The sequence below is a fragment of the Prosopis cineraria genome, unplaced genomic scaffold, assembly GCF_029017545.1.
Source record: "Prosopis cineraria cultivar Desert tree isolate PC_DT_omini unplaced genomic scaffold, ASM2901754v1 PC1, whole genome shotgun sequence".
NCBI lineage: Eukaryota > Viridiplantae > Streptophyta > Magnoliopsida > Fabales > Fabaceae > Prosopis > Prosopis cineraria.
In genome coordinates this window covers 40,557,063-40,571,339 of record NW_026555332.1, presented here as the reverse complement: position 1 = coordinate 40,571,339, position 14,277 = coordinate 40,557,063, and the positions used below count along the sequence as shown (strand labels likewise).

Sequence of the window (14,277 nt, the reverse complement as noted above, 5' to 3'; positions counted from 1 at the left end):
GCTGCAAGGCCCTTCGTCCATTTCGAGGATGACAACAGTTGTTTTACCGTAACTCGGTTAGGCACCGGGCTTTAGCTTTCCAGACTTTCACTGCATTGACTCTGCACGTCATGTTCAGTATAGTAATTAATTATAATATACACAACAAAAGAAGTCCCATTTTCATAAAATTGTAATCGACAGTCTACCAAGGCCCTTCATCGTATTTCACTTTCCTCTGTCTTTTCAGTACTCCATTTGATCAAAGGGTGATAGCCAACTTAACTAACAGCTTCGGAGAGTCTGAGATACTGCTGTAATTATTGTGTGTGTGTCAAAAAGATAAGGCTAATAATATCCATATGAGTAGAGCTCATAGCGTATATATATTGAGAAATACAAGTGAGCTAGTGAATAAGTTAGTAAGATGAGCAGGTTCATGAGTCAAAGAAGTATTGGGTTTTTTTTCTTTATCAGATTTGTTTTGCAAAAGTTATTAAATTAATTTTGTAATTTTGCGAAAATTATTAAATTAATGTGCTTTAACCATACATAATTTCCAATTAAAGCTTGAAACTGATTTTTTTTTAATTATCTTCCAATGGCAAAGTTGCAAACATTCAAAACTGATGGAATGAATTAAAATAACATCCTATTACGTTTATGAAACTCATAATTAAATTGTGCTCAAGGCTTCATCATGTCCATGTCTATATATAGTCTGAGAAGTGTAGTGAATGTGGTGCCTGAATCTTGAGATATTGAGTCCTTCTCTTCTCCTATGTGTTGCTTAAGTATATTCTTTTCGTCTTTATTGCTTTGTGGCCCTGTTAATTTTGGCAAGAAGAGTTAGTTTAATTCAAGGAAGTTGCAATACAATTAACTTGGTCTAACGAAATAATTTTTAAAGATAATGTCCTTGGGCACAATTTAAATTATGATTTTACTTGCTGATACTAACAGATACTACAAGCAAATTATTCAGTTAAATATTATCATTCGATTATATTGAATTTGGAACTCGGAATGCTCATTCATGGCTGCATTACCCCCTATTGGTTGTGTGTCTTGAGGAGATATTTGCGTGACACCTCTAACTTGCAACATGGGAAAAAGTAACGTCTTTGATGTTTCTCTTCTGATTTTTGTTTTATTTATGAAACCATTTCAGATATCCCTATGTCACACAAACATGTACTCATTTCCCAGGAGTTAATGGATCTTTAAGAAGCGCCTATTTGCCTTAATTCTGATTGTATATATTTTAGTGATGGCTTAAATTGCGAATTGAAGACATATATAGTCCACAGATAGAGTGCTCTTCCCAAATTGACTGGGACAGCAAATCCTCATCTCACTGGAAAACTCTGTATGTCTTTAAAGTTTAAACAGGTAAGCCTACTTGAAAAGTAAAGCAATTATTGCATGGAATCTTTATTTCTTTTTCTCTGAACAAGTAGAGAGAAGTACCACCCAAAAACACACCATAAGATAACGAGATTTGAAACACAGATCAAAACATATTGCGAGTGAAGATATCATAAAAAGCAACAAGACAGTGTCCTGCTTTCTTGAGTACTGCTGTGCAGCTCGATTCCAGCTTGACGTGAAGGGTTTGCTTTCGCCAATGTCTTAGCTGCCAAGAAAAAAAGGGAGTGTTTTTTTTTTTTTTCAAGCTATAAACAGAAGCAGATCTAATGGGTCACTGGATTGAATAGTCTTATTGGTGTTAATAACTAGAATTCACAAGAGATTGCATTTAGCTAGCTGTAAGGGAAGGGAATGGCAAAAACATGCACCTATGTCATAGAAGAGCTCGTTAACATTTTCTGCAGTTTTTGCTGAAGTTTCAGTGAAAGACAAGCCATTTTCTCTGGCATATTGCTCTGCTTCCTGCATCAGTTGATTCAGTTTTGATCACTTTAAACATGAGACAAACAAGAACTTGATGACGTTAGAACCATGCATTAGAACTACCTCGTTTCCCACCGCTCTCTTGTCTGCCAAGTCAACCTTGTTAGCTACCAAAAACATAACCATACCTGGTTTTCCTGATGAATAAAGCAAACTATACATCAAATTGGATTGCATTAATTTTATCTTGACACATTCTTTGTCATAATAATCTTGAAGAACAAACTTTCTGCCTCTGGATGTAAGGTCGGGGTACAGAGAATTCTAACTCTACACAAACTTTAAGCATTTGAAATGCAATTCATACTTGTGAACATTAAGATTTGATTCTGAGCATAATCACAAAATTCCCCAAGTCATAATTCTTATTTATCCAGTGGAGTGAACTAATAGAGAATCTATATCAGACATCTCTTACCTTGTTTTTGCACTTCTTGAACCCACTTCTTGGCTCGTACAAAGGAATCCTAAGTCAAAACACAAACAACTTGGTTACTAGGGCATGGAAAACCACTGCATCCAGTTCAGAACTTATACAATGAGTCATAGCATAAGCAAATATCAGACAATGCAGGAACGAAACAATGATGAGGAAGCCCCGTGAATATATAGTTACCTTGTTCGTGATGTCATAGACCACAATAGCAGCAGCAGCACCACGATAATACATAGGAGCCAAACTATGGTATCGTTCCTGCCCTGCTGTATCCCATATATCTAATCTTATCGTCCCTTCATTTAGTGACAATACTTGTGTGAAGAATGCTGCTCCTATTGTTGATTCCTGCACCAATCACTTTTAATTGAAGGCAAAATCCACTATGGAGGCAGAAAGTCAGAAAATGAAAAATCTTAATAACGCCAACCTGGTACTCATTAAAGTGGCCTTTCACAAATCTTAGCACCAAACTTGTCTTGCCCGTTCCCATGTCCCCGAGAATTACCTACGAGATCATAGGTGAAGATCGAACACTAAACATCTGTTTATGCCAGATAATCAAATCGAAGGGGAAGACATGTATTCCAACCGGTAATTAACGGAACAAGTTAAGTACATTCGTTTGTCTTGTATTAGCCTCTTCTCGGTAACAACATCTCATGAATCGTTTATTATCAAATGAAAAACAATAGAAAAGGGGAAGACATACCCACCAGTTTGGCTTGGGGACTCTTGTTTCCTGTCCTCGACATGGCTAATCGAAGGGATTAAGAAAATCAAGTGTTGGGTGTTCTTGAGACTGTTTTTGGCATGTTGAAAAGGGAAGCAAGAGAAGGCAATGAATCTGCCGATCCAGAAAAAGAAACAAGGGCTTTTATGAACGGTACTATGCTCGATTTTTGAGGCTGAGACTAATGATATTGTGAGACCAGAGAAGAATGGTAGTTTATTTAGTTGGACTGGTAGGTACGCTTTTGTAGCTGTCTAATGTTTATTTATACTCGCCTTTTAAAAGGAAAACTAGATCAAAGACATGTTCTCTAAGTTCAAAATATGGGATCTCTAAATTTAAACATGAGAATTCGATTTGCAGAAAGAGCCATGATAACACGTCACGTTCAAATGGAATGGCTGTTCTTATCTACTCGTTATGTGGTTTTTGCTGAGACTGTGATCTTCGCTTTGGTTTCAGAAGTAGTCTAGCCGCTTGGCTAACAATATTGTTGCATTGCAACGTGGGAATATCCAAAGAGCCCCGATTAGTCGATGCAGCTCGTGGACTCTGAAGCTTGTAAATGCAACTGAAGCGAACTTTGATATCCAAGGTTTAATGAAGATTTGTCCAAATTTGCACGAATCCATTATAAAATGGAGTTGCATACGATTAAAAGATAAAAAAAAGTTTTACAACTAAAGATCAAATCACAAATCATAAATATATAAATTTTAAAAATATCTAACCAAATAATTTAAATTATTTTGGTATAGTATACTATCTTTAAACATACTTAATATAAAAAATTTAATATGATATCAGAGCCATTTAATTGAGGAAAAAAAAGAGAAAAAAATGAAAGAATGAAAGAATGAAAGAATGAAAAATTAAAAAAAAAAACAAGAGAAGCTTTAAAAAAAGAAAGAGATAAAGAGAAGAAAAAGAAAAAAATTGAACATATCTCAGTCCTTTGAGATTAAAAAAAAGCACAAGCTCAGGTTAAAAAAAGAAAAAAAAATAATAGAGAGAATATTAAAACATAAAACAAAGTCTCACATTTAAAAAATTAAAAAATAAATCATAAATATATAAATTTAAAAAATATTTAATTAAATGGCTCAAAATATCTTAATAGAATATATTATTAATAAATATATTTAATATAAAAAATTTAATAGGATCCTCAAGGAGCACTTTTTACTGCTTCACAAGGCTAATAATATTCTGACAGGTGCTTTTGCTTATATTTTTGTACTGAGCTGACAGTTGCTTTGGGTTTCGGAATCTCTTTGCATTAATCTCACAATTTCATCTTAATCTTGTTAATCCAAGTGCAGTTCTCATCATTGTGTAATTTTAATTTTAAGCTTGCTCGTCCGGCTGAACTATTGATAGGATCATTTTGGACTGGTTGGCATTGAGTTCAAGAGTGGTGTTGAAAGAAAAGGCACCGCTTATCAGTTATCAGTAAGCTTTAGTTTGGAGGTTGCAATTGTACAAAAAAATATAATGGATTATCTCAATTTGTCATATTTCTTTTACCAAAGAGTATTTCTCTAATTTTTATTTTTACGTATAATGGAACAGAGATGGGGAGTGTCACGCTGCGGAGCTAAGAGGAAACATTTTTGCCGTGAAATCACAACTCACAAGCCTCTTCCATCTTTATTGTTGTTGTTCTTTGTTAGTGGTCTGTTTATTTGATGTCTGCTTTAATTCAATTTAAGCTAAAAAATTTAAAAATCAACAACACAACCCTTTTTTATATAAATGTATGACTGTATCAGATTCGAGCAATGTTGGATGTAATTAAAAATTATCCTTTCATAGATTTTTTTTTTATACTTACGTAAATTTAAACTCAAGATCTCATGTTTATTTGAGTGAGTATAACTTTTTATAATACACTATGACTAAAGGTTATTGGTTAACACAACCTTTTCTTGTTTAACTGAGGGATCAATCCTGTAGTGTTGTATACTAGATAATTATATTCCAGTTCACTGCATGATAATTTTATGTGTTTTTGTTAGTTGATATTTGTAATTACTTTTTCTTTTATAATTTATTATATCGTTTTAATGTCAAAAAAAAAAATCAGAGAGAGAGAGAGAGAGAGAGTAAATAAAAAAATAGGGCACACCTTTTCTAACCAATACTTCTCTACTGATTTTATCATTCGGAATCACTTGCATCCAAATTTGGTTAAATTGCACAACTAAAATGCTTACACCCGCGCGATGACATGTATGCATATAATCGGGAGAATTTCATAATAGGACGTGGTAAGTATACATTTTTCACCAACAAATTTAATATTCATAATAAATCCTTGAAGATTTAATTTAAAGGTCCCGAGTTCGACACCAAAAAAAAGTACACATTTTTCAACCACACTCAAATATTTTTAAAATAGCACTGGTTTTGAAGATTTGCATGAAATTAAGTTTCATGGTGAAATGACATTATTATCCCTAGTGTTTAAACAAAAGTAAATAACATTTAAGGGAAGTCATATTTACAAATAACATTATGGATTTGACAAACAACATTGAAAAATTTACAAGTAATATTACATTTTATAAGGGGCATTAGTTGCACAAATAATATTTTAGAGTAACAAGTCAAATTATGATTTGTGCAAATAACATTAGTAAAATAGTGAGGTAAGTTATAATTTTTACAAGTAACATTGTTATAATAATAAGTCAAGTTATAGTTTTTATAAGTAATATTATTAAAATAACAAGTCAAGTTATGATTTTTAAAAGTAATATTACTAGAATAATATGAAATTATGTTTATTCTATTAATGGTACTTATAAAACCTGTAACAGGACTTGTTATCATGTTGATATTACTTGTAAAAATAGTAAGTTAACTTATTATCTCAGTAATGCTAATTATAATTGAAGGGCATTTTAGTCATTCAATCAAAAGAATTTGTTTTATTTCAGTGCTCCAGACTTGCAGTTAAATTAATTTCAAAAAAAAAAAAAAATTGGGCCTATATCATATTCAAGGACTTTTAATGAAATTCTCCCCGTATAGTTTCGTCTTATTTATTATTTCAAATATTTTTTAAAAAATAGAAAAAATCACAACTTAGGACCACTGAACAACATCTATTGCTATGCTAGACCAAATAATTTAATTTTGCTCTGTACAAGAAATTTAAATATAATTAAAATTGAGATAATCACATCTAAGCATATTTTAAGAGAATCATTCACAAACAAAGAGTAATAACAAGTCACTGTTAGGAAAAAAATAAGTTTCTATTATCATTTTAATAATAAATAATTCCATATTAATATTCATCTGATAATAATTCTCTTAGAAAGTCCTTGGATGTGATTCTTTCAATAATTTTTGTGAAAAGATAAAACCACCTCTCACATATATAGACACACACACACATACATACATATTTAATGTGATGTGGGAAATTGATTGTTGTTACAGTATAAATGAGATTTTTGTTCCTCAAATATAGACTTGTTTATCATATCATGACAGCTTCCCTTTATTACGAAGTTAATATTTTTGAGTTATTAATAATAGAATTAAATGCTATTAAAATAAAAATGAAACTTTTTTTTTAATGGGGACTTATTCATTAAATTACAACAATTTTTATCTATCATCAATTTAACTTTTTGAAATTGTCAATAAGGTAATTGATTGTTGTTAAAATAGAAATAATATTTATTTTTCCTCCAAACAAGAACTTATTGTTAAGAGAGTATATATGCATGACGAGTAGTCTCACCTTTTCATAATAAATTTTAATTACATTTGAATTCGTTGATCCTGCAGAACATCATCAAAATTATTTAATCCTGTAGAATAGTAAATGTTGTTCAGTGGTTTTTTATTGTAATTTTTCATGAAAAAATATTAGATTGAAGGACTATCAAAATAATTTTACATAAATACCAACCAATTATTTTCATGGAGCTTAATAATGTAACAAAATGACAACAAAAGCCTTCACAAATAAATTAATGACAAATCGGTATCTCACCATCATGACATAGGTTCCTAAATTACGGAGTTGGATTCTCTCTGCTGTCCCTCCCATGAGAGACAGCAGATTTGGATAGTCTACATGTAAAATATTTATTTTTATTTATTAAAAATATAAAAAAATTTAACAAACATGTTTTATTACTAATTTTGGCCTTTCAAATTTAATATAGGTGGTTAAAATTAAATTTGGACTATCCATATTGTTAATCAAATTAAATAAAAAATTATAAAATTTTTTTATTTTAATACATAAAAAAAAATTAAAATTAAAATTAAAATTAAAAATATTTAATCTGGAGGAATCAAATTTAACAGAGGGCGGGACAAGGGAAAGGTAGGGGAAGGGAAACCGTCTCGCTAAATTAGTGCCCTTCCTTTTTTAGCATTTTTTTATTTGGATCAGCCATCCGTTTATAGCATTGAAAATTTAGAGAGAAAAAAATGCTAATTTGATATTAATTTTATTTAGAGATCCTGGGTTGCCATTCTCCCTATTACTACTATTTTTTTTTTTTTGGGGTAATCTCTATTATTCCCTTCATCTCAAATTATAAGACACATTTAGACAAAATCTTTCATATCAATAAAACTCATTAAATACACTCTATAACTTTACTTTTTCAAGATAAAAATATAAATTTTTAAAAATACTCTTCATTTAATACTCAATTGATAAAAGAATATTGAAGAGAGAGAATATACGGGAAGGGTAATATTAAAAAAGCAACATTGATGAAACCTTATTTTATTAAAGTGTCTTATATTTTGAGATGCTAAATCTTTTCTAAAAATGTCTTATAATTTGAGACGGAAGGAATACTACCTACTAGTTCACTGAACATAAGTATATCATATTTCAAAACATGAACAATCAAAATAATAATAAATGCTTTTTTAATTCCATTTATAAGTTATTTCCCAATATGTTTTATTAGAAAAAAAAATTTAAACTTATTAATTCTTTCTAAAAAAATTAATATGTTATTAACTTTGCCTCTATTAAGTTTAGATACTTTAATAATATATTTTTTCTCTCTAACAATTAGTGAAGGGTAAAAGAAAAATTTGGTGATAAAAATTTAATAATATGATTTATAAATAGAACCAAAGCAAATTTTTTTCTCTTTTTTTCATAAATAGGATCAAATAAAATATTTTTCAGGACTATCTAAAATATAAGGAAGTGATTAAGATTCGAATCTCAACTCTTGTACATACAATGACTTATAGTTGAGAAAGGTCTGTTCAGCGACAATATCTTTGAAGCAATAATCTCTGGTGTAAGTGGAATTTACTTATTGTGCTTTTAAAAAAAGAAAAAAAAGGAATAAAACAAGCAAAGAAAATTAAATGAGAAAAAAAAGAGAAGGTTAATTCCAATTCTGATTCTATTTTACGTTTTATGCCGTGTACATCAAGGTTACAAGACAATTTAATACATCTGCTTATTGCTTATTAATTAGGTACACAATACATGCATTGCCGATATAAGTATCATATACAAATCAAAACACAAAAGTTATATCATCCCAAGTAGATTGATCTTTATCTTCTAGATATATATGAATGACATCATCGTGAAATTCCTTCGTGATATGCATATGAAAATCTATACAAAAACATTATTTATTATATATGATAGGTTTTTAAATTAAATTATAAATATAAATATAAATTATAAAATATCCTCCAGAATGCAAGATAAATTATTATTGACCACAGAAAATAACGAGATTCCAATATTCTGAAAACTACAGCGCCACTATAAATAATTCCAATCCCTAAAAAATACCAACCCAGTCTCAGAGATTTGTTAGCCAATTCTGTTACCTTTGGTGGGAGTGGGTTTAATGGCTTCACAAAAATCAGAGGGTGAGAACACCAAGCATCGAGTTTCAGTGTCATCACCAAAAAACGACAACGGCGGCAGCGGATCAGCATCATCATCTCCAAAAGGGCAGTGTTTATGTGCTCCAACGACGCACCGAGGGTCTTTCCGATGTCGTTTCCACCGCTCATCATCCATGAAACGACACGACTCGGCTCTTCCCGCTGCTGCTGATGCTCATAATACTCACCCTACCCCATGACTACTCTGCTTCGGTCTGGGCTTTCATTTCTCAGTTTGTGTGTCTTTTAGTTGTCATTTCCTTCTGAGCCCTTTCCTTCCGGCCTTTGTTGATTTCTCTCTCTTTATTCCGTGGGTTCTCATTTCTTATTTCCGTTGAGATAATATTAGCTTTGTGGGTGTGTGTATATATATGGATAACATTATAAATTATGATAAGGGATTGATCCATGTTACTTATTTATTGATCCCTGGGTCTGAGTCGTCTCCTCTTAATTTCTAGCAATTACGGAATATCTCAAAGTTATATCATTATTATGCCCAAAATACGCCATGACTCATACTCTTCCAAAAAAAAAAAAAAAACTGTAGGGATTAATATAAATTCAACGAATATCATCAGATCCTAATCATGGATGAATCTTTAATTTAATTTGTTGATTTGTCGTTATGTGCATGAAAGAAAGCATATACACGCATATTCATAAAGTAAGATTAATTTATAGATAGAACATTAGGTAATAATGAGTCACACACATATATATGTAATTATATTTGCATCGGATGATCGATGATGTGTATTATGATAAAAGAAAAAAAGTTTGATAGGATAGATTAATCTGATATTACGTGTACGGAGAGGACCTATTTGACGAATTGGTTCACCAATTTTGACTACACAATATCCAAACAGTTTGGATGGGATTTGCGTGGCCTGCGGTTTGAGATGGTGGAAAATTGTAAACAGAAATTTAAATTGAAGATATGAAGATAATCATTAAGGTCATCAAAGCTGAACAAATATGGTGACCCTTCGATAAAGACACTGATGAAGGCGATTGCCTACTTCCACACTTTTTCTTCTTTTTCTCTCGTTTCTTGTGTTTAAGTAAAATCCGTGATTTGTTGTCGTGTTCCTCAATTTCACCACCTTCGAATTAAATAAACACGGAAATTAAGTTGTCAGTTTAATTTAATTTTTTCCCTGAGACCCTGAGTAATTAATGATATATTCAAAGGAAGGAAAAATTAGAGTGGCCATTCATTAGTGAAGAAGCTGTTTCAGAGTAATATTTGGTGTGAGCAAAGCCCAATTAATTGAGAGAACGTACAAGAAACTGCGTGTTTGGATTAAAAAATTTACAACTGAAATTAAAATTTAATTAAAATTAATAAATCAAGGTTAGAAAAAATGTCTATAATTTTAATGTGATTTTTGTTTGGATGCTTTTTTTCAGAAATTAATTTAATAAATTAAAATTTTTTTTGAATGATTTAATTTAAAAGTTAATTTATAAATATAATGATAAAAAAAGATATAAATTTTATTATATATTTTTGTGATTAATTTATTTTTTTAAAAAAATATTAAACTTTGTGATTAACCAACATTCTATTTTAAAAAATTAACCTTTAAATTATAATTTTATTTTAGAAAATAGAGTTAAGAAATCTAAAATACATTAATATATATTAAATAGGTTAATTAATTAGAAATTCTTCTTCAACTTCTCTCCTGCTTTTGTCAGTAAAACACAAGAAAAAACTCTCCCTTTCATGCTAAATGCTGATGCAGAAACAAATAAAAATAAAAAATTTAAATAAAATAAATATTTTCAATACTCAATGTTGACATAGAAACTATAAAAATGAACTTTGAAAAAAGCTCATTTTAGACCCTAACTTCAGTTGAAATTTTTTTTTTCAATCCAAATATAATTTTTATTTTACAATGAGCTTTTAATATTTTCAATTAAGGTTTGAACTTCTCCAACTTCAGTTTGAAACGAATCCAAACATAGTCTTAAAACATCAAGGGCGTGGTATGTCATAACTGGTGGAAGTTCTCCGCGTCCCTTGCTTTAATTTCTGCCCAACGCAACTATCACTTTTCACCTATCAATAGAGATTCCAATTTTAATTTATTAAGTTATTAGAAACTAACTTTTTTTACTAAACTCACTTGTATAAATTCCTTCATTTCCTGCTGCGACTACAAAGTACTGGCAATATTCTGTGGGCCTCCACGATGAATCAATACCCGTTACAAAAGATGACACAGATTTTTCCCAATATCCATAATCGTATTTTTCGCATTCATCACCAGTTTTTCTCCAAAATGAAGAAATTAAGAACTCAAGAAATGTCTGATCATATATACACACATCAACAATTGTATATTAAGAAGAACTCATCAAAAATTATATTATAAATACTAGAGTTGTAGGAATGCTCACAATTCAGGGGAAGATATCTTACATTTAAAGCATTACCACACACCATGTAAGACTTGTACATATGTGTGACTTCTCTTTTTCATTGGTGTTCCTTTTTGCTTTTCATCAATGTATAGTCTCGTTGAATCCCTGGACAACTGCTAGTTGATGATTCCTCTGTTAGGCCACACGTACTCGGCGTGATGTTGGCGACACCGGAATGAGCCCGGATGCCGTGACGGCGAGCACACACATCGCTTGATTGTACCACTCTCGCCGGAGCCGCCACCCTCTTCTCCAGCAGCAGCACCACCACTCTCCGCTCTCACTGCGGTATCAACCACCGCCACAGGCTCCCGCATGACAACCCATCTTGCATGCACAGTCAGTCCTTTCCCGCCAGCAAAATGAACCCCAGTGTGACACATTCTTCTTCTTCTTCTGCTTCTGCTGATTTTCTGGTTGACGTGCGTGTCAATAACAGTATAACACTGATCAGTTTTTAGTGTTTAGAAGAAAAGAAGAGAAGAATAAGGGGTTATGACGGCATATATAGTAGAGGAAGATCAAAAGATATAAAGCTATGGCTGTACGGGTTGGAGATAAATTCGGCAGGAGAGGAGTTTTTTTCATTCCTCTTTCGTGAGGTTGAGGAGCTGTGTGTGAAGGGTAAGCCAAAGCCCAGCTTCAAACCGGAATTTGGAAGCTGGTGTGGTCCCTACCAGGTTGAATCATCGCATTTTGGGAGCCATCTGTATCGCAGATATGCCACGTGGGAGTATTTTGTGGCTTCTAAGACCCAACATTTTTGAACGTGGCATGTCCTTGGCCAGTGATGGTTCGATCAGGCCTGAGATAGGAACCATGTTTAACTTTACTAGTTTCTTACAGTAAATAAATAGCAGGGTCTTCATTTTCATTTTCGGAGGGTTGTTTCAAGAGTGAGAGATATGCTCGGGAAACCCACCCCCCCATCCCAAAAAAAAAAAAAGACAATAAGGACAAAGAAATGTCAGATTGATGCGAAAGATGGATTGCCTCGTCAGATTCTCTTCATACATGGGGCCTTTTTCCGAGTCAGATGCCTCACCAAAGCTCTGCTTACTTCTTTTACCATGCCTATAATGAAGCTATCGCATCTCTCACGGTCATTTTCAGAACCAGTTTTTCTTTGCTGATATTTACAAAGTACAGATTCCTTTAACGTGTCTCGAATTCGAGAATGTCTAGCTTTCAAAGCAGGGAAGTTGGTCAAGAAAATATTCCAAACCATAATGAAATATCCAGAATTTATGCCTTGTGTCCCTAAAAATGCATGTCTCAGTTATTTAGATCTTGACACTTATAATTTAGACAATCAATTCTAAAAATTCTTTAACTAACTATTCATTAGTCGGTCATCTGAGACGTATAAACCAAGACCAATAAAAAGAGAACTTGGAAATGGAAGATAAGACTGTACATGGGATCCAATTCCATTATCTCAAATTCAAGGATTTTCATTGTTTTACTTTTACACCTGCTCTGCATATTCCACACACATACTCTCTGAAGTCAGAACATGGATCAAGGCATTGCACTGCAGTGTGAGCCAAAGCTCAGGAAATTGTTTGTGTCTACCACGTCTGGTTTCTACTCATCCTAAGGAAAACATGGTGATACTAGTCCTGGGGAGTGATCACTGCACCTCTTACTCATTTTCCGGCTGGCCCCTCTGTTTGTATGAGCTGTTGAATCTGTATATCTCAATTCATATAAAGAAATAAAATAATGTATGCGTACCTGAAGAATCCATGAGTGCTAGAGAAATCTCGATTACCTCGAGTATAGGCAGGTACACAACCCACAGATCCCCAGAGCCTTCAGAAAGTTCAGAGATAATGGAAGTAGAAGAAAATGAGTTGTGTGTTTGCGGTTACCAACTAATCGTCTTATATAGATCAAATCAATAACCGCCTTATTAAATAATTAAATAATTATATTATCTATTATCTCTGACTCAGTCAGTTAAGAGATAGGAAATAACTGACGGCTACTGGGTTGTGGGTTAGGTCTCTGCCCATTGGGCTCACTTGTGTGGTCCACCTATCACGGTCCACACAAGATCATAAGGACCAATTTATTGAGCTTATTAATTAATGCTAATTCATAAATAATATTCCAACAATCTCCCACTTAGATTGCATTAATTAAGCAAGTTGTATAAACAAGCCACAAACAAAATTCAGAAAATAAAACTCCACAAAATCACTGAATCCTATGAGAAAACAAGTGATTATGATATCTCATAATCTGAGTAAATCATGAAATTTTATTTCAAACACAGCTCAGTAAGATAACAACATAAATCACTTATTCCTATGGGGAAATAAGTGACATGCATAGCGTACCACAATAGAATCATTGAATCCTATAGGGATACAAATGATATAGACGCATCTAACTGAACTGAACATAACTCACAGAAGAAAAACAACGCCTAAAGAGAAATTGTAACATAAAAGGTTCTCAAACTCCCACTAAACTAGGGCATCAAAGGAATTCACAATACCCATACAAGTTACATAATTTTGAAAAACTTCTACAGGTAAGCCCTTAGTCAGCGGATCTGCAAGCATCTGCGTGTCAGGAATGTGTACCACACGGGTTTGAGACTCAGCAATTTTCTCTTTCACAAACATAAGTTTGATATCAAAATGCTTTGTACGACTGGAATTTCTGTGATTATTAGCATAGTATACTGCAGATTTGTTATCACAATAAATGGTTAGAGGACGTGATATTGACTCAACTAGGTGCATGCCAGATATCAACTTCCTCAGCCATATAGCATGACGTGTAGTCTCAAAGCAAGCAATGTACTCAACTTCCATAGATGAAACTGCCGTAAGTGTCTGTTTCACACTCTTCCAAG

The 14,277-nt window shown here is 32.4% G+C and overlaps 1 protein-coding gene across 2 annotated transcripts; it reads right to left on the bottom strand.

Moving 5' to 3' along the window:
- Positions 1-1,290: 1,290 nt before the first annotated feature.
- On the bottom strand, positions 1,291-3,232 carry LOC129286678 (ras-related protein RHN1-like). Of its 2 annotated transcripts, none has more exons than XM_054922664.1 (7): positions 3,046-3,232; positions 2,760-2,837; positions 2,510-2,677; positions 2,312-2,360; positions 1,957-2,030; positions 1,779-1,872; positions 1,291-1,615 (listed from the first exon to the last, which is right to left on the bottom strand). In XM_054922664.1, exons 1-7 carry the CDS (start codon positions 3,082-3,084, stop codon positions 1,518-1,520), a joined length of 600 nt encoding a protein of 199 aa, XP_054778639.1. In that variant the 5' UTR covers positions 3,085-3,232; the 3' UTR covers positions 1,291-1,517. The 2 variants fall into 2 exon arrangements, with proteins under 2 accessions (XP_054778639.1, XP_054778646.1); XM_054922671.1 differs by having other exon boundaries at positions 3,042-3,194.
- Positions 3,233-14,277: the final 11,045 nt, after the last annotated feature.